A 27,413-nucleotide genomic window follows, 5' to 3' on the forward strand; every position below is an offset into this window, starting at 1 on the left:
TGAAAGTCTTAACCTAATAACATTATATTAACCATAACCTTATCAGATATTACCTTATGCAACATGTCGACAACTCTTCCACAGAGGAGAGCCCCGGGTAGATCAAAGTAGTTGTCATAGAAATAGTACTTTGCTGCAAAGACCAAAAGAAGTGATAAGTTAAATCAATTAAATCTATGTGAAAAAATCCCAGATATAGCACATTATCATACTGAAGAGCCAACAGCATTACAGCTATTAGGTAATAAAGATGGATAGAAAATTATACCAGATCTTGTGAAGGAGGTATTGAGGCTATCAAAGTGCTTCCACTCCCTTTTTGGACCATAATGTTTGATGATCTCTTCTGTGCTGAGGTCATTGGTTCCATGTGTCGCTCTAATGAATCAAGAAATAAAACTTTTTCATTATTCCACTTTAAAGGTGTGTGAAAAACAATGACAACTTTGACAAAAGAATTAAAGAGATGTTTTGGGAAGCAGATTAGATACATTTCCTGCATCCAGAGCATACCGCAAGACGGTTCCATCTTCAGCCAGCTTCACGAGGTTTCCATCCTCCAGATCCACCACTAGCCCTTTAAAACTGGACACCAAATTAAGCGTGATATAAATGCAGTATGGACAATTATGGATTATTTGAAATGGCACGAAATGGAAAATTCAAATAACAAATGGTAAAAAACGTAAACATGTGCTTTAAACATTCTGTGCAGATAGACATATAGCAAGTCTAGGGCATGTTAGTCTAGCTTAGCACAAAGACTGTTTGCAAGCCTACAGGAAGCTCCAATAAAAGTAAAGAAATAAGCCTTTCAAACTACTTCAAAGCTATGTTTTTATTGATAAGGCTACATTTGACAGGTGACTTAAACAGTGTAGTAGTAATGGGAATCACGGCACTTTGAGCGGAGCCATGAGAATACTGAATACTGGCTCCCAAATGGCCACTTCTGCTGGTCACTGCCTAAATTACATTCTTATTTGTTGCAAGAAATAAATATGCAAGATTCTTCATCTACCATACATTGGAATCTTCTGTCATATTGATGGCAAAGCTATTTTTGTGTCTTTTTAATGCAAGCAAAAAAAAAGTTTTGAGAGCATATTTATCGAGCTGCAATCAAACATCAGGTTTGTAATTAAAAACAAACAGGCTTTTTTTGTGTGTCACAAAAAGTTTTAATTGCTAATTTTTCCTCGTTGATTGAAAGACAAAAGGTTTTCCTTGCAAGTCAGAAAGTTTTGCAGGTTGTGTTATCTGCTGAAAAGATGTCATACCCTTTTCCCTAGCAAATCAAAAAAAAATTGGACATTTGTTATATTGTTATTGAGGAAAATTATATTGCGATAATTATCATTATTCTTTTATTGCCTAGCCTTAGTATTAAGTGCTATACTCCAGTGTTCAGTGTCTCTGTGCTAAAAGCTTGTGAATACTGAAGTTAAAGACAGATTTCAGAAATACTTGCAATCCTTAGGGGCCTGATACAGTGGCATTCCAGTGTGGATATTGGACTTTACTTGGGTAAAGCAATAAATAAAGGAAGATCTATGTTTATCAGTGATGAAGTGCAGGTTGGTACACTGTGATTCAAATACTGTATTTTTAGCCACAGGTAGTAGACGTATATCCCTGAAAGATATAGGTATTCATTATACCTCTTTATGTCATCGTTTCCCCCTAGACTGGGGGAACTGCTGCTGCTGACTCACCAGAAATCCCAGGTAGCAGAGGTTAGGTTCAGCAGGTCCTTGTCATAGCCTTTATGCTCCACCAGATACCTGGCAAAGCTCTCATAGATCAGCTGCAAAAACAAGAGCGAGATAACATCACTGACTGCAGTGAGCAGCACAGTCATAACGCAGATGACAACAACAATGAAATGCAGCCATGCCCCTCTGGATGCCAAGAATATACAGGTTTTTCTTTCAACCCAAAGAACATTTCATCCTTCTCTGGTTAAAGGCATGGTCTTAATCTTAATGATTTTAAAGGCGAGCTGTTGCAGGGATCTGCGGTGGAAACGACGGAGAGGAGTTTGTTGCGAACATTAAGGAGCTGCTAACATTTCCTAACATTACTCCAACACAAGACGAGTTTCCAAAGAGAATTGTCCTTGACAGAGACATCTGTTTCTTGTCAAAAACATGGCGTAGGGGTCCTTTTAAGGCTGGGCAATATGGCCAAGAATGGTATCACAATAAAAAAAAAAATCAATCAATATCAATAATAATCACAATAAATGTAGAGTTTAAAGGCTGATTTTTGCTCCCGAGGGAAATTTAAGAAACCAGACGGTTAGTTTTTCAGAAACAACATTTGATGCCAAACAGTGGATCACTTCACAAATCTGAGGTAGAACATTCAAAAAAATGATGATAAAATCTTTTCATAAATAAATCTTCCATAAATATGCACGAGTAAAATTAAGTTAAATCTTTTTAGTCCCTTTTCCTCAACAAAATAAATATCTTTATAAAAAAAACAAGTGCTGATTCGTTCAAGATTCAAATGAATTAAATTAAACATTTATTAAACAATTGTTATATTGTTATTGAGAAAAATCAACCATTATTTTTTTAATGCCCAGCCCTAGATCCTTTCCATGATGTTGTCAGACAGCTAACGGTCTGAGCCTGTTGGTGGCAAAAAGAAGCACTTTTCGTGGACACAGTTGCCCCGAAGGAATACGTTGGAGCCCCGGCAGCCGGTTTGCGGCTGAAGCCGTCTACTGCATGGATTTCAAAACACATTGTACCTACTAGTCATTTGTAATACGAAATATAATATAATAAATGAAATATGTGAAAATAGGGCCCAGGTTTAAAAACACTAAAATTATCCTTTAAGTTTAATCACGTAATTTCAGCCGGTTATGGGGAACATGTAGCCTAACTCGTGACTGTCATCACAATGATATTCATTATCCAGTATGCACTGGATTTTAACACTGCATCTACATAAAGAGAGGGTTTTCAATTAAATCAACCAATTCACCAAACTAATCCTGTCAGTAGTAGCCAACCCTTTTGCGGTTCTCTATCCTCGGGTTCTGCACAGTAATCTTCTGTCCATATGGGTCTCTCACATCAAAACAATAAAAGACGCAGTTTGATGATGTGAAGTGACATGGACGTCCCACGTTACTTCATCAGACAGTGTCAGGAGGTTTTTGCCAGAAGCCGATCATCCTCAGGGGCCTCCTCCTCTCCAAAAAAGCCTGATAACCTGAATAAAGTCGTTTTTTGCTAAAAATCTGTGTTTCTCCGCCGCTGTATGTGGATAACAGATGCTGAGCTTGTTTCTCCGAAAACTTAAGATGCAGGCATCCAATGACTAAAATCCTTCACAGGTTAAAATGTAGGAGTTGAAAGAATGTGGGTTAACACTGGATAAATAATTCATTCATGACACACAACACTGAAGCATGAGCAAAGGGGATCCATATGATATGCCACTGACTGGCAAATGAAAGCTTAAAATGATGGATTTCTCTGGGTTTGAATATTGTTGGAAACATTTGGGATAATATACACAACCCAAAATCTATCACAATCTGTAGGGCTAGTTGTTTTTAGACATTTTAATGCAGAAAGGTTACATACTATGCTTTTAACTGACAGGATTAGTAGACATACATGTGACATGCATGGGACAGGAGAGAGCATAAATGAACTCCAGGTCTGATAAACCAAGCTATAATGATTGGCTGGGATTCAGCAGTCATTTATATGTTTTGTCACTCGGTGTCACAGAATCCAGCGGTGACTGCAGCTCATTATAACAAATGCATTATGGTAGGAGCAGATGCTGTTGCCAACAGGCCTCACTGGGGATTTAAACACATGTATGATCATCCCCGCCGACGTTCAACCTGTGAGTCACGCAGAGTGACTGCAGCATCAGGAGCATCGCATCTCTCCGTTCACTGCTATGCATTTTCGTCGCACTGTGTTCGCACAGGCGAGACAGAGCTGACAAGTGACAGCGGGGCGTATTGACCGCTCCGTGCTATTTTTAAACCAGATGTGTTGCGGATCGAAGCGCCACGGCCACCGTGTGAATATGTATTGGAGCTAGCTGCACGCGCTACACACACTCACCCTGGAGGTCTCCTTCAGATGGTAGCGGCATAGCGTGTGGTCCAGGTCGAACCCGATCACATCACAGTCCGACAGGCTGAAATACTCGCTCATTGTAGCTGAAGCTGGGGGGAACTGCGGGGAAAGCGCTCCGGAGCCTCTACTGCACACACATGAACTTGTGAACGGCAGCGCAACACTAGTGTTTTGTTAATGTGACGGCGGGGAAAGGACTGCAGTCTGCAGACGCGCTGCTCTGTCTTCACTTACGGTACCGCAGAAAGGATTCAGCAGCCGGTTATCCAAAACCCGAATCGATTAGCACTGAACGGTTAACGTCACTAAGTTGCCCATATGGAGCCAAGTTCAACTCCTGTGTGCCAGAAGAAGGCGGCAGAGAGACGAATGCACGAGCGCGCAGGGCTTCCGGGTGTGTAACGAAACCGTAACAGACGGTGTATATGCGCAAAATGAATATGGAAAGCGCATTCGAGTAGGCCTAGACAGGGCTGGATAACACTGCTAGGAGGCCCTCAGGCAAACATTATCTGTTGGGCCCCTGTTAACAACTCTTGTGTACAAGGTGGAAATTCATTGTTAATGTAAACATATTGATTATATCTGCTTTAAACTTGCACTACTCAATATTTTTACATGAACAATGGGTGAAATGACAGCGGTTCCCAAACTTTATAGGCAACACCCCCCCCTTCTACATCTTGACCGGGTTGCTGCACCCCCAAACCCCCTCTCTTCACATGAAACACATTTACAAATGTGTAAACATGTAGCTGATTGTTTCTCATTTACAATATAATTAAGTTGCCTATATGTTTTTATAAGATGAATAAAACAGAGGATTTGTTAGCTGCCACAGAGTGCAAGAAGCGGCTACAGGGTGCCACTAGCTGCTGGAGGGTGCACTAACTGCAACAGGGTGCCCCTGTCAGAGGGCCTTTATCATATCATAATGATAAATAAACTACCTTGTACCTTGTAAATGGACTGATGGGAACAATACTAACACTAACTAATACTAACAAAACTAACTCAGCATACTGAGATTTGTAATTTATTTCAAGTGGTAGGCCTACATGATCCTCAAGAAACAAATTTGGGTAAGTATGCTCAAATGCTAAATCTGCCAGGTTATCTTGGACAGATCATAATATTGTATGCATTAGCCTACTAAATACACCAACGGAAACAGAGTTTCGAAAACTTTAATTTAAGACTAGCAGAGAGATGTGGCTGCTGTGCCCTGGGAACTTGTGTATCTTGAGGATGATTTGGACTGTGCTGTTGATTGTTTTATAAAAAATTGTTCACAGATGTTGTTGCGCGCCATGCTCCTATCAGGAAAAGTACCATCAAAACCAAACCATCACCTGGACTGACCAACAACTAAGAGAAACAATATCCCAAAGGGATTAGATCAAATGAATGATCTGCTTGATAGGTCAAGTAGTTAAAGTCCTGTTAGTGTGGATGTTGATGGAATGATTAGATTCAAAAATTCAAAGTGTTTATTGTCAGATGTTCATCTTTCCCTGTACACTGAAATTCTTACTTTGCTGTCCTAATCAAATGCCTACAATAAAAATAAAATAAATATATATGTATAAATAAAATACAATAAATAGAGATATAAAATAAGCTTCAAATATAAAACTGTAAACATCAGATGTAACAAAAAATTAAAATAAATATATACACTTTGTCGTCGTGCAGGCAGACGAATTATAAACAGCTGTGCAACTGATGAATTATATACATGTGGAAATTGTGAATGGAGCAGTGTGCAGATGTGCAATAACAGTGCAATTAACATGGGCCTGGTACAGTTTAATTAAAGATGGGCATGTTTACGGAATCCATTATTAACTGTTAAGGACCGAAGAACTCTTTCTTCCCCACTGCCATCAGACTCCTAAAGTCCTACATTTCACACTTCTATACCTCCGACCCAAGGATAGACGTGTGTTCAGTTTGTGTTGGGGGTGGGTGGGATACTTGATAATGGAGGCAGCTCTTCTGTGGACTCTGTGATGCTAAATGCTCTGCAGGAAGGGTAATGGGGTCCTGGTGATCTTTTCAGTTGCCTTCACCACTCTCTGCAGGCGTTTGCGGTCCGTGGCAGTAGCGCTGCCATACCACACGGTGATGCAGCTGGTCAGATTGCTCTCAATCTCAACCAGTACACATTGCCAATTACTGCTGACCAGTTTGAATCAAAGGTAAATGACCTTAGTTCCAATATGCAAATGCTCTGTATTTGTATTGCGCCTTTACACTACATCGCATTCACACACTGAGCCTCAGTGCTCAAACAGAAACTAACACACTGGTGAAACAGCCACCAGGGGCAATTCGGGGTTCAGTATCTTGCCCAAGGACACTTCGACATGCGGCCTGGAGGAGCTGGGGATTGAACCACCTACCTTCCGATTAACGGGCAACCCGCTCTACCTGAGCCACAGACGCCCGATGAATTCTCAAATGAATACAGGTATGGAAATAGACAAAAAGATTATGAAGGCGGGGAATTGCAGCTTTGAATTAGCTGCTATATCATTGGATGACATCGAAAAAATATTCCTTTGACTTTCTGAGAATAAATTCTCAGGTTACAATCTTATTGACAACAAATCGTTGAAATCTGCTGCCCTGTATATCACTATACCGTAAACAATCTTTTTATTAGTTCTTTGTAACAAGGAAAGTTTCCCACAGAATGTAAACATTTGTCCCATCCCTGAGGATGCTATAGTGAACTATATATTATAACAGGATGGCTGACAGTAATAGAGCATGTGAAACAACATTCTGTTGTTCTAATTTCAAAAATTCAAAGGTTTAAAACAAACTGTTACTAGTATGTGACTTAACATAATAATAAGAGATAAAAATAATTATATATTACCAAAAATAAAAACTGAAATGGGAACATACCAGTTTCATTTACATCACAAAAGCACATTTAAGTACAGTATAGAAGTTGGATTGTTGACTTTTATTTCACTTTCAGTAGGTTTGTAAAGTGTTGGATTTATATGTGAACACATGCTGATTAATATGTGTATACTATATATAGGTACATTACAGTAGGTGAGTCTGGGGATGGGTCTAACACAAGGTCTAACAAGTCACGAATCACCTGATTCACTCTGCACATGCTCAGTTTAGCTGTGTGGCAGGTGCTTGTTGTAGCGTTGTTTGCTTTGTAGTTCAAACTTAAATCTTGTTTATTTTGTGTCTATGCAGATATCTTCCATGCAAGTTGTCAGTGCTAATGTTTTAGCTGTAAGCTGTAAGGTTAGCAAGTTCATGGCTACAAGAGTCTGGGTAAGTTGTCACAGCAATGAAAACCTAGCTACACCAAGAAAATGTTTATTTATATGTTTTCTTAGAATTTCAGTATGTGTCTCACACACACAAGCAGACATTTGTTTATTGTTTTATTATTATGTTCAAATGTTAGTGGTAGACTTGTAGGATTCTCTATGGGCCTCTGAGGTTTAGTTTCAAACACAAGAAGTGCATCTCTGTGTTGCAGAGATAAAAGTTACACCATAGCAGACACATGTAACTAGTTTGAAGCACATTTTGAAAGGGCTGGCTTAAAAGAGCTCCAAGACACAGACAGAAATGTCAAAAATGTTACAAACATCCCCGGTCGCCCCTATATGTGCCACTGTATGTAGGTTAAATGTGTGTATGCGCATGTAGGCCTATGTATATGTATGAGTGTAGGGAATATTTTATGCTAAAATGTTGTACTTTCGTACAACTCCCGAGTCATCAGCTCATGTGTGCTGTCCTCCAATAGGACGGCTGGAGCGCACAACACGTCACTGAACGTGAGCCGCTCCCCGTTCCTCAACAGGTGCAGGTGATTGGAACACTGGAACACGAACCATGAACACCATGTACAGTTCTGTACAAGGAAACTTCACATTTACGTGGCACCCACTTCCCCCAGGCTGTTGTGTGTGAGACCTTGAGTGCAGTCTGGTCCTGGGATTGTTCAGGACTCTCTTTAATGGAGGGTGGACCATGAGCTCGGAGAGGGGATTCCCTCCAACTATTTCTGTCTTTATTCCCGGCACAGAATGACTAACTGTGATTGAGCACCACATCATGGAGATCCGGAATATGTTTTCTTCGTGTTGGGTGCGTGTTTTGGCATGTTTCAAGAAACCCAACCAAACTGAAGTTGATGGGAAGCCTGGCACCGTTTTTGTAAATCCCGGTGCTGATGATAAAAACGCAGATGGTGACTTTCATTCAAAAAGATCGTTACCGCCGCTTCCAGTGGCGAAACCTGGGGATTATTACATCGCCCTGTATGATTACTCCGCGCGCACTGAGGAGGACCTGAGCTTTAACACAGGGGACACTCTTGAGGCTCTGGATAAAAGCCCTGGTGAATGGTGGTTTGCGAAAGCCCTCACCGGGGTCTCGGCCTCCAAACAGGGATACATCCCGGCTAATTATGTGGCGCCTGTGGAGAGTATCGATGCAGAGCCGTAAGTATAATTCCATCATCATCCTATTTGGTATTGTCTCAGCGACCCCCCTTTATCAAAACAGATTCCGATCTGTGCTTTTAATGACTTACTGTCTAAAATTGGTTCTTCCAAAAGTGTCAACAGAGTTAAAGGCTGAGATGTGATCCCAGCTCGTGTTTTTCTGTCTTTAGTGCTGAACAATGTGTACGGAGCAAAGTCTTGGAATAACCTAAGTTAATGATTGTCTGTGACCAGGAAATAGCCTTGCAGGTTAATAATTCACATGAAGGAAAGGCCCGAAACACAAGAACATCGACAGTGTGTTAAAGGGCTTTTCCTGGTCATTTCATGGCCAACTCCATAGGCTGCTCACCATGACATCATTCTGAATAGTTAAATAGTTTAAAAAAAAAAAAGCTGCTATGTTTTGACTAATAAAGGAGAAGCAACTATTTTCTTCAGTTTCTGCATTGCTTAATTGTTGATAAAAGTCATGTCATGGTAAATGCCAGGCCATATTTGTGATTCTTGTCATTCTCAGCCTTATTGGCAACTCAGTGAAACCGGTTTTTACTCCGCTGTTCTCTGGGCTTTCCTGTTTTGTTGAGGGATAAACATAGTTTCTTTGAGTCTCAGCCTGATTTGTGTCACAGTTTCACTAAATCACATGACGTGATGCTAGGTAGAGAAGAATTAGTTTCAACATATCATACTGCTCATCAAAGCTCCAGCAGCGTGTTGGAATGTAATACAAGGTACAAGATATGTTAAAAGGTCAGGCCTTTTAATGAGGGATTAAGGGTTGGGGGTTTTCATTTCACCAATAAATGTGGATAAAACTGTCCTTTTGCCAACACATCAGTGTATCATATTTCAGTTCTTGTGTTGGATCAGCTCTGATAAGCTTGACCTGATTAAATACCTGTTCAGGATTCTGGACAAAGGTTCTGGTTAAATGCCATATGACTCTGTAGCTGTTATGTTTAAATCAGGGCCAGATGGGGGGGAAAACAAATGCATATCAATAAAAATTGCTGTAAATACACCAGAGTAAGCCATTTTTCCTCTGTAGTCCCTGGACAAATGTTGTCATTCTAAAAATGTCACACTAAAAAGAGTATTAAAATGACAAAGTTCTTGATCACATATATAAGTATGCGGAGCAATAATTGATGTTAGGGGAAAAAACTTACAGTACACCATAATACTTCAAATATATTAATGTTAATAGAAATATGGACAGAATAAAACACTGTGCTGCATTATTTGACACCAGTTGAAACATGCAAAGCACAAACGCAGGTATCGTCCAAAAGTCTCACTTAGTATTATTAACAATAATTAGTCCGGCTCTTAATACTTTCTGACTCTGCTGCCTGTCTGTGGTTCTTTGCACAAGCAGCTATATGGCAGCAGGATGGTGTATGTGGGATAGAGTCAAAGTAAACTACTGTGTGTTTGTGATGGAGCTCTGTGGCTCAGATGAAGAAGATATACAGTGGAAACCCCTTACAGTCATCACGTCTGTCTGGGTCACATTGATCACTGTAGGTGCCTGATTATTGTAACTGAATTTCTTTATTCCTCATACCGATTACCATCCAATTTATATTTTTATAATTATTACATGAATATAAAGTAAAGAAACGGACCGCTTCACCATTAACTGAATTTTACAGTTTCAAAACACAAACCCTTTTCAAATGACTCTACAAATTAAGTGACTGTACTGTGTAATTCAAATATCCTGCCCAGTAAGACAGTACTGTATAAAATATAGCTTACTGTAAATCAAATTATAATTAGGCTATAGCCTAAAACAGTATTGTGCCATTTAGAAATGCATTAAAGTCAGTAGTGCCAAGAGGCCCCTAAGCCACAGCTCAGTGCTGGTTTCAGTGCATATCTACATTTTAAACAGGCCTGAAAATAAACTGCAGCCTATCAATGCCCAACTGGTTGCTTGAAAACTACGCGTGTGACAAGACACTTAACCCACGAGATGAGATTCGAGATTGGCTTCACGAGATCCAGATGAGATTTTAACATTATTTTAAAGAAATCTTTAATGCTAAATTAAATGAAAATTTGGAGTATTAAACATTTGATTTCCTGCATTCTGATGAATTTTTCTGCACCAGTTTATGGTGATTTTAAAAAAAATTCATGTGGCAGGTGACGATTCAAAATCTATAGCCTAATTATAATAGAATCGAAGTCAGTGCAACTCTCAGTCATTCTGTGCTTTTTGTCCTGTAGATCAACTTTTCTCATGTGACATCATCCCTGCTGAGTCATGATTCAGTCCCTCCTCTTCTGTGTCTTTGTTTGGGGAAGTCACCTCTTGAAATGTGACCGTGGCACCTTTTCACCTTTTTTATTCAGTTAAAAACTCATGGACTTGGTCAAAACTTTCTGCACATTCAGAATCCAGGTAGAACCCTGTCAGGGCTCTGAAGTGGAGCGGACCCAGAACAACTCTCATCAGCTGTTGGCTGTAATGTTAAACACTAGCAGGACTAAAGTTACTATGCGGCTGTGTTAAAACTACAGCACAACATCACTGCGCTGTAATAATGTTGTGCTTTGTTAAATGTCACATAATTATCAAAATAGATATAAAATGTCAGTCCAGTGACTGTTATCTGACAACAGACTTCAAAAAGCGTCAGTTTAACTATATATAGTTAGTCGACTATAGGCAGGACAATTCTGATTCAACTACGTAAATCCTTAGTCGGGGAAAGTCCTAGTGGCTTGACAGCATGTGGAAAAATGTCAGTTGTGTGAGTGTTGCGAGACAGCTTTTTTTCCTGACGAGAAATATCGTCACAATTTAATCTTGCGAGATCTCGTTACACCCCTATTGAAAATAAACGTTATCATAAAATAATCAGATTTTTTTTTTTTTCAGTATAGAAAGAATGATAAGACCAAAAATAAAGCAGCAAAATCAAGCAGTAGCGGATGACTTGACTCAAGCTAATTATTTACTCACACACACACAATTCTTGATGGATGGATGCAGAGCTTTCATTTTAATTTCAGATTCTAATTTGCAGATGGTATTTTCCTGACACCAAGAGGCAGGATGCAGAGAAGATGCTGCTGGCAGGAGGGAACCCGAATGGCGCCTTCCTTATCAGAAACTGTGAAAGTCAGAAAGGGGAGCTCTCCCTCTCAGGTAAGCTCCTTATTTGCCATGAAGGAACATGGAGGTCTTTGGGGATTGACTCACTTTGGAGCCTGCTTTGATGAACAGAAGTGTTAGCTTAATATTTCAGCCCCGGAGGTTGCCACTTGGTTAACACAAATCAAACCCTGGAGTGTGTAGGTCATTAATGAAGGCACTGCACAGATTTATGGTTAATGTGATATGGAGGTGTTTAAGGTACAAATCAAGAGAAAGTGATGCAGAGTGGATGTAAGCTGGGGGAAGGGAGAGGCCGAGGCTGCTATTCATTGCACTAACTTATGCTTCCTCACGTCCTCCTCCTGTCTCCGGGGGTGGGGGGGGGATGCTGTGTTTAACTCTGAAGTGAAGTGAGTAGATAAGAGGAGAGAGACTGATTTAAAAGCAGCCACCTTTTCAAGAGTGTCATTAAGTGAAACTCCGTAGCTGTGTGTTCGGGCGTGTTGACTGGTGTAACACGGACACTGGGCTACTTGTCGTCATAGAAACACATTATCAGATTGTGAAGTTTATTGCAGCTTTAGTCCTCCTATCGGCTGCCTTCCCTTCGACACACGACTCCGCTGTTCACCAGAACGTGTCTTGTGAGTGTTGAGGCTATTATTTGCAACTTGTAACCAATCAGACAGTGCCGTGGGCAGGACATTAAGCAAGACTCCAGCCTGGTGATTACCTAGAGAAAGAGAGAGGCAGCTAGATCAGAGCCAAAGTAGTGCATTTTAAAATTTAAAATTAATTTAACCCTGCTGTGAGATGCACCGATTGCATTTTTCCTGGCTGATTCCAATTACCGATTTATATAAGATCTGACCTGCTGATTCAGATTCTTTCTTTCTAAGAATTAGACCAGACAGCATCCACAAACATCTTTGTAACTTTTCTTAGTAGTTTTTCTTAGGATCCCCATCAGCACCAGCATAAACATGATTATTAGATAACATTCACATTTTCACTGTAGGGAGCTACAAATAAAACCCGACAAAAGAAATTAGGTCATTTTAAAATATATTCTAATTGAAAATATTTGAAAGAATACATCACTCCAGTGAAGAACCTTCACACCTAAGACATGTTTTAGCGTGTAAGTGTGTGTATGTGGCTGTGACAATAGCCAGTTACTGTCTGTGCCGCTGTGTGCATGACGTGACACACTGCGGGTGTAACATTCAATGTGACCGGCAGAAAATTGGATATTTGACGCCACTCAGCCTCGGTCACCGGCCAGAGCCGATTAACCTGTAAAACAGCCTATTCCAGTCCCTATGTGATTGATTAGCGCATCTGTAACTGTAGTGGGTGACTCACTATCCAACAAGCTATTAGAAGCTACCATACAAGCTAGGTAATGTTACAGTAGATAACATAGTGGACTCATGGAAAACACATCAGTTTTCATAATTTGTTGTCATGATTATGACTCGGCATCAACTGTATTAAAGAGAAAAAAAATCAGTTTGTCTGATGTTCTAAGTGAATAAAGTAGCCCTGCCACTCTTACTTGAGTAACACAAGTATTGAAGCGGTTCAAACTTTCTCTGCCTCCAGGGAGTTAAAGCGGGGAAAGCAGGCAGTGGACCAAACCATTGTGAGGCCGGGGGAGAGGGGACTCAAATTGTTTCTAAACTTAAAAAGCACTTTAATTGCCCCATTTGCATTTGTATTGTTTTACTACTTACATAGTTATTTTAAGTATATATCATTATATTATTTAATGATTTGTTTTTAGGGCGGGGTACAACCTTCAGATGAGGGGGGGTCCTGACCCCTCTGAGCCCCCCGCGATTTCCACCTATGCGCAATATGAAAATATTTGATGTTTTTAAATAACAAATGATTATGAGGTTTTGACGTGTGATAAAACTGCGTCTTAAGTAACTCACGTGGCTTAAAGACTGGTGCTATGGCTCCTCAGCTTTGGCTCCTCTGTCCTTGCACCTCTTCCTCGCAACCCTCTCTCTCAAATCCTCACTGTGAGGCGCTAAGATGCAAGGAAAAGAAGCTGGTGAGAGATGAATAATGAATAAATTAGAAATGAATGGAACTTCTTCGCACATTAAGGGCCCCTATCTTACACTCATCGCAAAGCGGCGCACAGCACAATTGTCATTGCATTTTCACACCCATTGCCTACATTGTGTTAGTAGCAAATGTACTTACACCTCTCTGCGCGCCCATGGGAGTGTGGGTCTTAAAATGAGGTGTGGTCAGGGGCATTGTTGGCGCATTGCTCTTTTGATGTAGCACAAAGCGATTGTGCCACTGACCAATAAAAACCTGGCCTAAATTCAACAACACAGTATTGTCCTGCTTTTTAAAACGTGCGTGATTCAGAAAGTAAGATGCGCCTGCATAGGTGGGTTCACAACCAGCATACACGGGAAGAGATGCTGGCAGCCAGTCACAGTTGGGTAGTTATTAACGGCAATTTACAACAGTTTGAGAACATTTTACATGAGTGTGTATAACAGATCTGTTTGTCTGTCACTGTAGTTCAGACACTTAACTGATAAACCACTGAACTGTAGAGTAACATTAGTCTTTGCTCATCTACAGTCATGGCCAAAAGTGTTGGCACCCCTGAAATTTTTCCAGAAAATCAAGTATTTCTCACAGAAAAGTTTGCTATTGTGTGTATTGAAACAAAACAAAAAAAAGCAGGAAAAAAAGCAAATTGGACATAATTGCACACAAAACTCCAAAAATGGGCTGGTTAATTTTAGTTTAAGTAATAAATTCCTATTAGCTCCTGTGTTTCAGCAGGATTTCTGCTCATGTTCAAAACTTTCTGCACATTCAGAATCTCTCCCCCACATCTGTATTCTCTGATATGTGCAGAAAAAAGTCATAATATGACGAGACTGATGTCATTATTTACTTCATCCAGTCCTGTACTCTGCTGTGCATTACTTTATTGATCTTCTAGAATGATCCCCTTTAGACCGTTTGACAGTTTGGGACTGCATGTTGCACGTGAAACCGAAACCAACAGGAAAACACTCACCACAAATCCACACACTTTCACTTCAGCAGCTCACAGTCCCAAACAGAGCAAGGCTGTGCCTCAGGTTTTAGATGTTTATATTGCAAAACTCTACACAATGACACAACTCGTCATGACGGTCTGGACTTTTACGGCGATCAGCAGCTGGGCGGAGTTGATTCGCGCAGAGTTCAAAAACCTTCTCTCTCGGCGCCCCCTGACATCTCGTGCCCTAGGCAACCGCCTATGTCACCAATGCTTGGGGCCGGCCCTGCGCTATAGATGGTTTAAAAAAGGGCCTTAAGCTTGTTAGTCACATGCTGGTTGTGTAAGCAAGACCATAACAGACCTATGTTGGCTTAATTTGATAAAAAACTTCAGTCTACCCTTAGGAAACATTACTTATGCAGTTCTTGACTCTCTGAGTATATCACTGATGCTGACCTGTCTTTCAGTGCTGGACACTGGGAGGGTGAAGCATTACAAGCTGAAAAAACTGGAGAATGGTCACGTCTACGTGTCGAGGACTAGATCCTTTCAAACACTGAAGGAGTTAGTGGAACATTACTCCAAAAACGCAGATGGCCTCTGTGTTTGTCTGAGTGAACCATGTAAAAAGGTAAAACACACTGTACAATGTAAGATGAACTCCAGTAGTGACTTGTTTTTAATCCCAAAGTTCACTTTTCATACAGCCTACAGTCACATTGTCCTCTCAGTAAATGGTGTGTCTGCCTGTCTGTGTAGATGGAGGCTCCACAGACTCACGGTCTGTCCTACAACACTGTGGACCACTGGGAGATTGACCGCAACTCCATCAAGCTGTTGAAGAAGCTGGGAGCCGGTCAGTTTGGAGAAGTGTTTGAGGGCCTGTGGAACGAAACCACAGCAGTTGCAGTGAAGACCCTCAAACCTGGTACACCAATGCCTCATTTTCTCTGACTGAAGGTGTTAAATCAGAAACAAACAATTTAAGGTGAAGCAATAAGGTGCATGTTTATTTTAGAAAACCAGGAGTAACCTGTCTGTCATTAGTTTCTGTAACATTGTAAGTGGTTAGTAGGATTCATTATAGGCGAATTGTCAGAATTTAGTATTAAGTAAAATTCTATGTTAAAAAATTGTAGGAAGGCACCGTTCCTTGTTTAATATACGACCACTCTCGCAGGTACCATGGACCCCGAGGACTTCCTGAGAGAGGCGCAGATCATGAAGAAGCTGCGTCACGCCAAGCTGATCCAGCTGTACGCTGTCTGCACCATGGAGCAGCCCATCTACATCATCACAGAGCTGATGAAGAATGGCAGCCTATTGGAGTACCTCCAGAGTAGGTTGAGCTCACTTTCATTTACGCATGTGATTTATGAGCTACTTGACAGGATCAGAGTCCCGTGTTGCTGCTGTTCTTTGAAAACAACCTATCCACCTGTGGAAGGGTCAGGCTACAGAAGAGATTTATGCCAGAGCAACAAAACCATTTACACCCTGCAGTAAATCTAAACTTAGTCCAAAACTCTTGTGCAAAGTCTCCTCTATAAAACGTCTCTAGTATCAGTGAAAAGAAGGGGGGGGGGGGACTGGCCAATATCCGAATTTAAAATCCTCAAATTAGTATTGGTCTTAATGGTTTTACATGGCGGGCCAGAACATTACTTCAGTCAAATTATTTCACTCATGTGCATGTTTAACTCGGGAGAGTGCGGGACTCCCGTTGAAGGTGTTGTATGATCGATCCCAAAAACCGGTGGACTCTTTTTCTCCCTTGTTAAACAAATTGATTAGCCTATAAGGACACTTTTTCACATGCTCGCAATAATCTGCAGTGTGTGTGCGCGTAACGGCGTTTGATCCGCATTCATAAACCTGTGGACACTAATCTTCATTTCCCTGAGGAATTTCAGGAGAATCCAATCACACGTTTACTGACGGCTTTCAGAGGTGTGTCAAGTAAGTAAAAGCTCTCAACAAACTCAGCATGAAGCATTTGCTGCAAAACACGGTCTCACACTTTCATTTTGGAGGCGCGATCATTTAAGAGGAAGTGATTATGTGAGTAACTGTTGCTGTCATGACTGAGATCTGTGTCAGCATCAGCCGCTATCAATTTATTTATTTTTTATATTTCTGCTATCAAAGCAAACAGGCCAGAAATATATATACAGGCCGCCTATTGCCAACCACTGTCTTAGGGCATTTGAAAACTTTTTTTTAAATATTTGACTTGGCTGTAGCCTTGTGGTAAAAGTAACATTTTCACCATTTTTGTTTGTAATGTCATGTAAATAAGTAATGAACACACTGAAATACATTTTTGCTATGATGTCTACTTGGATATCTTTTATCCAAATGGCAAAACTTAACCAATAGAGAACTTCTTGAAATGCTAATGCTCAAATTTTCTTGCTGTGAAACAAATGCTGAGAGGATCCGTTCGGTTCTTTAAACTGCCTTAATGTCATGTTGCTTATACATCTTGTTCTTGTTTGGCTGAATTTGTGTCAGTTGTGGTGTTTATTTTTGCTTTAATATTTGATTCTTTATATAAAATCTAATGCTGAAATGATTAGTTGATTAATTGATTTGTCAATTTCGAGAAAATTCATTGTCAACTATTTTGATCATTGATTAATCACCATCATCATTTTCAAGCAAAAATGCCAAACGTTGTGAAGATCTGATGCTTTTCTTTGTGATTTATGATGCAGTTTGCTCTATAACAAGCTTTTTGAAAGCAAAACCATTATGAATTATTTGATGGATGAGCTTGGGGGCAGTGGCAGCGTTTTTAAATGCTATAGATATACAATTTATAGGAAGACTTCAAAGAATTACTGAAAGGCTAGTATTCTGAAAAACCTGTAGTTACTTGTAGTGTGAGACAGTGTCACATCCATTTAGAATGATGGTCACTCTGAGGAGAGCTCATGTGGAATTGAAGTCTGCAGCCCTGAGACAGTCTGTGTGGTGACCCACATCAATCATAATCCATCATACACCCCTCCACTGTAACATCTCATGACTAGGACACGTTGTGTCAAAGTCACACAAGTATGAAGAATCACAATCTAGCTTGTAGCTGCTATTACTTTATAAGGGTAGTGAACGTTAAAAACACAACTGTAAAAAGGTGAGTAAGTCAGGTTTCCCAGAGTTTAAAGACCCGCACAGGTGTCGGTTATTCTGAAGTTTTAGTTATCTGCTCAGGTTGAATCCGCACACACCCCCATGTCCTTGCCCAAGGTAAAGCTGTAGAAAATACCATATAATTGAATAAAATGGTTGATATTTAAACTTGACATGAACACAGAGTAAAAAATCATTTTACCCTGTTCACATTTAATTTAACTGGAGGCTAAACGATTTGAGGAAAAACTCGTTTTTGCAATTTTTCGGACCCAAATTGCTGTGACGTCATGAAGCTTCTATTGTTCGGTTTTAGTTAAAACTGTTTTAATGGGGTCTTGATTCAACTGATGGTCATTCAGAGGGATGTACTTTGTGAGCTGTTGAACTGTTTTGCATTATACAGAGAGGTGTTTCTGTTATTTAGCCTACCCTTACAGACATAAATGGGATTTACAAGATAATAGAAACATGTATATGTGTATAATTCAGTACAGTAGAATGAACATCTCTCCACAAGAGTTTAACAAAATATCAACATTAGATATCTACATATTAATCCCGTTAGATATCTTCAAACCTCTAAATACTAATGTTTTAACAGAAGCATGTGCAAAGTGTTACATTTTACATTCTGGACAGAGAACAGAATGGTGGATAATTAGCTACAGCTGAGTAAATTTGTCACTTCGTGGAATTGTTATAATGCCTCCTTTTTGTATTTATTATTATTATTTTTTTTAGCTTGTTAAGACATGAACATGAGTCATTGCCATGTGATTTAGAAGAAAATTTGCAATTTAAAAATGATTCGTTCCACCCTAATTTGATTTGTCCAATTTCCATGTTTGGAGCAAAAGGTAGGAGGAGTCGCCGGCCACTAGCTTCTAGCACAAGCCAAAAGGTTCAAATAAACTAACAATGTGGTATTCAGCACCATATAATGCAAATGTGTTATTTTACTGTTATATTTCTTTCTCTGCAACCCATGATGCCTCAAACATGCTTGGACTGCTACTGATGTGCCTTTCTACTTTGATTCTAGAGGATAAGGGCATTGTGCTGCGTATCTCTGACCAGATTGAGATGGCTGCCCAGGTGGCAGCAGGCATGGCTTTCCTGGAGTTACAGAACTACATCCACAGAGACCTGGCAGCCAGGAACGTCCTGGTGGGCGAGAACAACATCTGCAAGGTGGCTGACTTTGGCCTCGCGCGGGTCTTCATGGTGGGTTTGACATTTAAAGTGGGATTGTACACTGAATGGAGTGGGATGGTCTCGGTAATCACTAAGCTATAAATGTACACTACAGAAATACTTTGGTAAATAAACTTATCATACACTGAAGCTTGGAAGGTGTTGGGGCCTGTACTTGCTGAGTGTATTAATACCTTGAAGTGAAACTTAAACGAGCTCACATATTATCACCACTAATAATAAATGCTGCCCTCATTAACTGGCATGCGCCGTTTGGTGTCTTCTGGTAACACCTGGACCTGGTGTTCCCAACTAGGCCTGCTCGATAAGAGGAAAATCTGAGATGTGACGACATTGTTCAGTATTGCAATGTTGATATGACTTGTGATAAATACACAAATTTTTAAGCGTGCGTACTATTTGTCTTTAAATTCAGGAAGAAGGTTAGAATTGAATATTTGAAATATAAAATCACTATATACACTCAGTGACGTCTCAGTGGAAACAAATTTAACATAGCAAAGAAAATCACATTCCTGACATCAGAACACTGAGTGATGTTTAGAAAAAATGGAAAAACTCCTCCTCCTCTCTCTGTGGATGTGGTTCACTGCCTGCAGGTAACGTTACCTGGTAGAGAGGAGCGGCTGGTTTGTCTCAGCCAGCAGCTGAGTTTACAACAGTGTGCCAAATTTTGAAGCTACGCTGCAAACTAAGATTAAAAAGTTAGGCCACAGACAGACGGCTTTCGTTTTAGCTCATTTGTAACAATTGGCAATTAGCCGAGCTAGCATGCTGTGGACAGAGCAGATTAAAGTATTGCTTTCTACATGTTTATGCTTGTTGTGTTGTTAAAGTATTGGCTTTTTACTCGCACTTCTGCACTTCTTGCATTAAGGTTCTGTCTCTGGGGCGTGTGGGCGTGTGCATGTGTCTAACAACACTTCGGGCAGGGCAGAGGCTGCAGCGTGATGATGAATACTGCAGTCTTTAGTCACCAAAAAATGTTTTTTTTTCTTATGTAATGTGACAGCGTTAGTTCCTCCTCGGTTTCCTTTTATTTATTTCATACACTTTAGAACATTCACACACACTTCTCACCCCACATCTACCCCCACTGACAGCAGTGATGTAGACCATAGGTTTGTTTCACTTCAGGTGTTATCACAGATATATTGTGTTTACAACAGTGCTGCCCCGATGTGTCAAATACCCCTGTAAAATCCAGGAAATGAGGATCTTTACTCTAAAGCTGACTGACTGAATGTAAAAATCTGTATTGTGTGCCTTGCTTTGTCTCTAGAAAGAGAATGAAAATGTGTATGAAGCCAAAGAAGGAACTAAATTCCCCGTGAAGTGGACCGCTCCAGAAGCCATCCACGACAACAAATTCAGTATCAAATCTGACGTATGGTCCTTTGGAATATTGCTGTATGAGATCATGACATTCGGACAGATGCCTTACCCAAGTAAGAATTTCATCAACATCATAAGTCATTTAGAAATGATTCCCTGAACTTACAGATTAAAAAAAAAAAAGAAAGAAAGGGGGGAGTGGTGTATTCAGAATTTTCTGAAAGGTCAACACGCAGATGTTCTATGGTTCACGTTGCTATCAAAAGGCTCAAAACCTTCTAGGTTAACATTTAATGCAAAATAATGATCTCCTGCGAGATGAGTTATAATGTCATTCTGTGATTCTTCCAGCCATGACGAACTACCAGGTCGTCCAGAGGGTTCCCCAGGGCTACAGAATGTCGTGCCCCCCCAGCTGCCCCAAAGTCATGTATGACATAATGATAGACTGCTGGAAGGAGAACGAGCAGGACCGGCCCACATTCGAGACCCTGCAGTGGAAGCTGGAGGACTACTTCGACTTGGATATAACCTCCTCCTACGACGACGCCAACCGTTACTAGCACACTGACCAGACTGTGACATGTGCAAAGAAGGGGATACAAATTTTTTTTTTTTTTCCTCTCTCAAATCAAAATCACCCAGACATGAACATACATTGATGTTTTTATGATATAATGTAATTTAAAATTCCAGTCTTTGTGGTCAAATGAAAAATCTTAAAATGTTTGATCTGCAGACTGTGACTGCTACGCTGTGACACAGCACCACAGCAAGAGTTGCGACACTCCTGGTCACGCTTTCTTTGACAACTGACGGCACGTTTAGAAAGGCCGTACCCTTGTTATGACAGACTACACTACACTTGCCTGGAAAAGGCATCTTTCGGCAGAACTGGTTGTTCTTGCACTCAGCATAGCACACATTTTCTGAGAAGATTTATGAGTCATGTTCACTTGCAGGCTCAGTGTGTTTGGCTTTGTGTTTTAGAGCGGGAGACTGAGAGGGTGGCAGGTGCTATCATCACCACTCATTCCTGCCTGTAGCAACCAGAAGTGAAGATACGTGACTGTTTTTGGCCCCAGCAGCCAGAGGGGCCCAATAAATGAAAGCCCAATAAAATTATTACTTTATTGACAAACTACTACTTCACTCAAGAGTCAAATACACACCCTTTAATTCATAATCACAGTTTCCCTTCAGGCTTTGGTCTTTGTGCCTCTGTAACAACTGCTACAAGAGAGCTACAGAACTTGGTCAGTACACAGCGCTGCAGGTGTCATAGAGGCATGGGGGGGGGGGGACAAATCTATAAGCACAAAAAAATCAATGACCTCATTTGTTTCTTAAAAATGAATTATTTGTGCACATGGACAGGAACATAACACTAAATGTCCTTTTTGTTTTTTAGCTGCGTTGGTGAATGATCAACAATGTTCACCAGCTAGTTGGGAACTTTGTTTGGTGTTGGGCAGGCAGTGTTCAGTTGGTTTACCAGAGTAACTCCGTTCACTTCACATGCCATTTTATCCATTGTTTATATAAAAATGTTGATTAAAGCAGCTTTAAGAGATGTCAGAAATAACTTTCAACAGGCAAAGTGCATCATTGAAATTCCCTTACAGAAAACAAAAGTACAGTAAGTAGATTTTCCATGGGAAGACATCTTTCACTTCACTCTTTTAGCGCATTAACGTTAACAGTAAAGTGTAAAACTGCAGCATTTGGTACTGACGTAAGCTGTTGTCTACTCCAGTCATGTAGGGAGCAGCACACAGTGATAGTGGCAGGCTAGCAGCTGTGTTTTGGCATTGACAAATACCAAATGCATTCCTTAATATTCATTTAGTTAGGTTATTGGTTTCAATGCATGTGTTGTTGTCCCTCTAGCTTTAGTTGCATTCGGCTACACGGGCGTATGTGCTAGCTCCTACATGTAGTGCGACGAGCCTTTCTTGATTTAATGCACGTTAGTCTTTATTTCAAATGGAGATGCATGGATATATCCGGAAACATTGTTATCTTCAACACTCCTTAAACATATGTTAGATAGTATTATGTAAATTTGTGCACACAAATGAAGTCAGTTAGGTGCAATCTTGAATTTATATTTTGTCCAGGGCCCTGATGCTTTTATCTTCTCTAGGGCCTCAAAGTCATGTAGTCTACCCCTGCAGACCATCAGTAGCCACAAACTTGAACAGGTCTCCTAATCAGACCCCTGACACATTCTTAAGTGGTTGTACCTGGTGGACTGTCTCATCCTCTGATGATTTTGTATGATGATAATTGTATATTAAAACCATGCTAGTGTTTATATGATCATATAGTATTTTAAAAAAATTATCCTGTATGCATAGCATAATTAAACAACGTATTTATTATGAATTTGGCTTGGTTATTAGGTGTGGTTGGTTATGATGTGGCGATAAACCGCAGTTCTGAACCTTGTGTTTTGAATTAAGAACACCAACAACTAGATCAATCAGAAGACACGAGCAAACAGAGTAATGTACCGGATAATAATATTAGATTAGCAAAGCTTTAAGTTCTGTGGGACAAACGGCTGTCACTGGTCAATATAAAGTACAACAATAAATGTTAAGTGGTCGATGATGCAAATATGTGAATATAAACAAACAATGGCATAAAGCTTGCAGCCCGCTGATTTCTATTAAACCTTTCTATGGAACAATTTCCATAGAAAGCTGCCTCATTTAAACGTCATATTTTCACATTAGCTTTCAGTCACTGCCTATTCTGACGGCTACTCTGGTGCTCTCATAGCTGTTACCATTTACTTCCGCTGAATTGATCTCACTCAGTGTTTGTATTAGGATTAAGGGCTAAGTCCATGTCAGCCCTGCTGATGAGAACATTTATAACTTCCAGAAATACTGCTGTATAAGCTGTGCGCTTACCTCTCCTCTTTCTGTCTTTTATGTCACTTGGTCTTTCTCTTTCTCCCCTGTCTTTACCCAAGACTTTGTGTTGTTTGAGTCTTATCAGTGCTTCAGACCTTTTTCCAATTGTTTTATCCTCCTGACTCTTTTTGTCACTGATAAACGGGAAGAGATGGCGTTTCCCCCTCTCTCTGCGGAGCCATGTTTCCTGTTTCACTGTCAAATGAAGACAAAATAAATAAAGTAGTAAGTTTTACTTCTTCCTACTCCTTTTTGCACATGTAAATAGAGGTTTTTAAGTACTGGAAAGTTTGGAATTTTACTTTGTTGTTCATGTGTTTATTATCACTATTTTTTGTTTCTCTGATTTTTTTTTTCTTTTTCTTTTTTTCTTTTATTTACATGTTCAAAATAAAAGAAATCAATCAAAGTGAATAAAAGTGATCAACAGTGCAGAATTTCGTCAGGGCTATAAAAATAAAATTGCCATGACTTGATATAAATATACACCGATCAAAAGGGGAAATGCAGATATACAGGGTCATGAGCATCCGAGGCTCACCGATGCAGGTGAGGAGCAAAGTCTGGCCCGCGTGGTCTGATCGAACAGACGAGCTACTGTACGGGAAACTGCAGAAAAAGTTATTGCTGCTTCTGTTAGAAGGGTGTCAAAACACACAGTGCATCCCAGTTTGTTGCATATGGGGAGGGGTAGTCGCAGATGAGTTGGGGGTGTGCATGCTGACACCTGTCCACTACTGTTGGCACCTACAATGGGCTCCTGAAACTCAGAACTGGACCGCGGAGCAATGAAAGAAGGTGGCCTGGTCTGATGAATCACGTTCTAAATCACATGGATCTCTCCGTGCATTTGCATGTTACTTTGACCTGCACCACCTTCCTAAGCATAGTTGCAGACCATGCACACCCTTTCATGGTAATGGTATTCCCTCTTTCAGCAGGATAATGCGCCCTGCCACAAAGCAAACATGCCTCAGGAATGTTTTGAGGTACACAACAACTAGTTGAAGGTGTTGATTTGACCTCCAAATTCCCCAGATCTCAATCCAATCGCACATCTGTGGGATGTGCTGGAAAAAACAAGTCTGATCTATGGAGGCCCAACCTTGCATATTACAGGATCTGCTGCTAATGTCTTGGTGCCAGAAACCACAGCACAGCTTCAGAGGTCTAGTGGAGTCCATGCCTCGACGGGTCAGGGCTGTTTTGGCGCCAAAAGGGGAACCTACACAATATTTGGCAGGTGATCTTTATGTTATGGCTGATCGGTGTATTATAGTTAACATTCTTAAATAAAAATCAACATTGAAAAACAAATAATAAATATATGAGCAGGGTGCCTATAGAAGAATGTTCATTATTATTGCGTTTGGCATTTTTATCCCTCATTAAAGTATTATTTTTTATTTATTTTTTTAAATATCAACTCTATTGGACATGCACTAAATTTCAATGCAGCTTAGATGAGTTGTACTTTATAAATGTAACATGGTACATTTATTTGTATATATACAACATTTAATATTGCAGTTTGAAAATGTATATAAGCTGCCATGAGTTTGTAAAAATATACATTGGCTTTGTTGAAAAAGATTAGGCTACATGCTGTAACTGTAGTCACTTTACTGTCAGCCTACATGTAATTTCCCAATTTGGCCACACAGTGGTGCTGACGCTCCTGCTTACACCTACACCTCATGTCCTCCTGAAATGGCCCTGAAGCAAGCAGATTCAGTTTCCATCCTCTAAACTAAACTCAGTCATCTGTGACAACTTAACCTTCAACCTGTTGTGACAATGAAATGGTTCCATTTTTACTGTCTGCACTAAAATGCCTCTGAAATGCGTCCATTCCACCCATCTCTGTCAGACCAGACTCAAACCAGAGTTGGTGGCAATAGGCATAGGTGAGGCACTTTTTCCCACGACTGTATATGTTTATATAAATCAGAGGAGGCTGGTCCATACTAATAGAGGAGTTTGCTGCTCCTATTTCAGAGATAAGAAGTAGATCACAAAATTAAAAAGTGTGGTTGGTTGATATAAACCATTACCAAATTGCAGTATCATTTCTAAAATAAATATTCTGTCTTCTTTGGAAAAAACCCATTATCTACAGCGAAGCCTTCAGAGCAGGCAGGAGGGGAAAGGGCAGTCTGTGTGAAGTGGTAGTGAGAGGCAGGAGAGGACAAGTACATGCCGTCCTCCTTTGGTCGGGGTCTCTCATATCAATTCAATGATTTCTCTTTTTTCATGCTAACTGTCCAAAACACGTAAAATGATCCTCGAATGGAGGATGTCCTCCCTAAACAATATTGACATTACCCTGGCCAAATGATAATTTCCTAATTTCATCTTCAGTTCCTTAACACTGTATTGTGCGTGATGAACTAGTAGTAAAGCAAACGATGGATTAATATAGTAGCAGCATATTAGAAAAGAAATTTGCAAATTGCAAACTACTTTTAAAACATTACTAAACAAATTTCAACAGACTCCAAACTGTGATGGCTGTAAACACAGTCACATAGAGTCCTCCTTTCCGAGGCCAATACTGGACAGGCCTTCAAAAATTGCGAGATTAGAAAACACTTGAAAAAGTGTTTTTGAAGTGTTTTACAAATTTTGCAAATAATCAATCAATCAAACACTCAAAATTAATTGATAGTGAAATGTTTGAAATTCTTAATTTGCAATGTTGAGGTCCTCTATGAAGAATAAACATTAGGCCACCTCCTGTTTATGTATTTTTCATTTTTAATTTAGTAAAAATGTAGGCCATTGATCCATGTATGGTTCCATTTGTATTTAGATTATTTGGTTCGTGGTGGGGTGATATTTCAGGTGGTGGAGTGGGTCCTCCACTGATCACAGGATTGGCAGTTTGATACCCAATTCCTCCTGTGCACATGTCCAAGTTCCCGTGAGCAAAGCAATGAACCCCAGATTGCTCCTGATAGTAGACCAGCACCCTGCCTGCATGTGTGATGGGTGAATGCACAGCAAAGGTGTTACATAAATGTTGCTGTTTACCATTTTAACAGTTTTACAATGATTTTTTTCTGGGCTAATAAGAGATACAAGGGATTCATTCTTGAGTCACATGACAAAACATTTTGTGTCACTGATGTTCGAGTTGAGCATCATCCCGCCTTGTGAGAAAAAGCCTAGCTTGCCCCGGGAAAAAAGAAGTGCGCACGCTGAGTTTTAAATGCAACATGCACAAGAAGACAGGGTTATTTTGATGTAAGAGTTTGCTGAAATGTTATTGTGTATGCACTGTGATGTTCCTGTTGACAAAAAGTTCTGTGATTTAGAGCATCTGTTTTCCTCCCACAGTTCCGATGAGGACTGTCAGCTGCTGTTCGACGTCCTGAAGTTAGCTGACTGCAGTGCCTCAGTGGAAAGCAACGGATGGAATTACAGGGTTGAAGTCCAACTGATATCACATTTAGTCATCTTTTTCAGTAAAAAGCAAAAATGTATTGTTTATGTTTTTATTAAAAGGAAGAAAAAGGGTATTTGTGGAAATATCAGAAATGCTTCTTTCCGCCGGGGTTGGGGGTGGGTGGATGTCTGCTTGATTGACAGCAGCTGGCAGGCTGCCGGTGTTACACTGCAGGGAATGAAAGACAAAGTAAACAAACTAGTTCTGCAGCTACATGTCATGGACAGACAGCGTGTTGTTAGTGGTGGTGAAGATCAAGGACCACATTGGCATCCAACTAGCCTGGCATGGAACCGCATTTTCTATTTCTTAGGGGCATTATCAGTGGGTGCAGACCAAAATGCCTCTGGATGCAACTGGATAGACTTATAACCAATGAGAGCAATGAAACGTGTCATGCAGTGCAATTGGTAAGTTAAACTTAACAAATCCTGTCAGAAGTGCAGCAAACACATCTTTCTTATCAACAAAAGCACAGTTGTTTGTTCTTCTACTAAATAGAATAGAATATTTGTTCTTTAAATAGAATATACCATCCAGGTTGTTTAATACTGACGTGATAGTGGATTCAACAGAAACAGCTCCACATCAGAGGG

The 27,413-nt window shown here is 40.2% G+C and overlaps 2 protein-coding genes across 4 annotated transcripts in view; one reads left to right on the plus strand and one right to left on the minus strand.

Annotated features, from left to right (window-relative positions):
• The window catches only part of nt5dc1 (5'-nucleotidase domain containing 1), a 72,739-nt gene extending 68,214 nt beyond the window's left edge, over positions 1–4,525 (minus strand). Inside the window, exons 1-5 of one of the 2 annotated variants that reach the window (XM_038726756.1) lie at positions 4,107–4,524; positions 1,716–1,807; positions 514–585; positions 269–378; positions 54–133 (exon numbers count right to left, since the gene is read on the minus strand). In XM_038726756.1, the coding sequence (XP_038582684.1) occupies positions 54–133; positions 269–378; positions 514–585; positions 1,716–1,807; positions 4,107–4,199 (447 nt within the window). In that variant the 5' untranslated portion in view covers positions 4,200–4,524. Of the gene's footprint in view, positions 1–53; positions 134–268; positions 379–513; positions 586–1,715; positions 1,808–4,106 lie in introns of both variants that reach the window. The other variant, XM_038726758.1, reaches the window with a different exon arrangement.
• Positions 4,526–6,445: 1,920 nt separating this feature from the next.
• frk (fyn-related Src family tyrosine kinase) lies at positions 6,446–23,604 on the plus strand. 2 transcript variants are annotated; one of them, XM_038726503.1, is made up of 10 exons: positions 6,446–6,594; positions 7,350–7,430; positions 7,915–8,614; positions 11,659–11,780; positions 15,225–15,388; positions 15,517–15,685; positions 15,938–16,096; positions 18,938–19,119; positions 20,393–20,558; positions 20,797–23,604. In XM_038726503.1, the coding sequence occupies exons 3-10, from the start codon at positions 8,226–8,228 to the stop codon at positions 21,006–21,008; spliced, it is 1,563 nt and encodes a 520-aa protein (XP_038582431.1). In that variant the 5' UTR covers positions 6,446–6,594; positions 7,350–7,430; positions 7,915–8,225; the 3' UTR covers positions 21,009–23,604. The 2 variants fall into 2 exon arrangements, with proteins under 2 accessions (XP_038582431.1, XP_038582432.1); XM_038726504.1 differs by lacking the exon at positions 6,446–6,594 and having other exon boundaries at positions 7,299–7,430.
• The last annotated feature ends 3,809 nt before the right edge of the window (positions 23,605–27,413 follow it).

Source organism: Micropterus salmoides, unplaced genomic scaffold (genome assembly GCF_014851395.1).
Source record: "Micropterus salmoides isolate LMB-PRFRI ecotype aquatic unplaced genomic scaffold, ASM1485139v1 Ms_hic_scaffold_18, whole genome shotgun sequence".
NCBI lineage: Eukaryota > Metazoa > Chordata > Actinopteri > Centrarchiformes > Centrarchidae > Micropterus > Micropterus salmoides.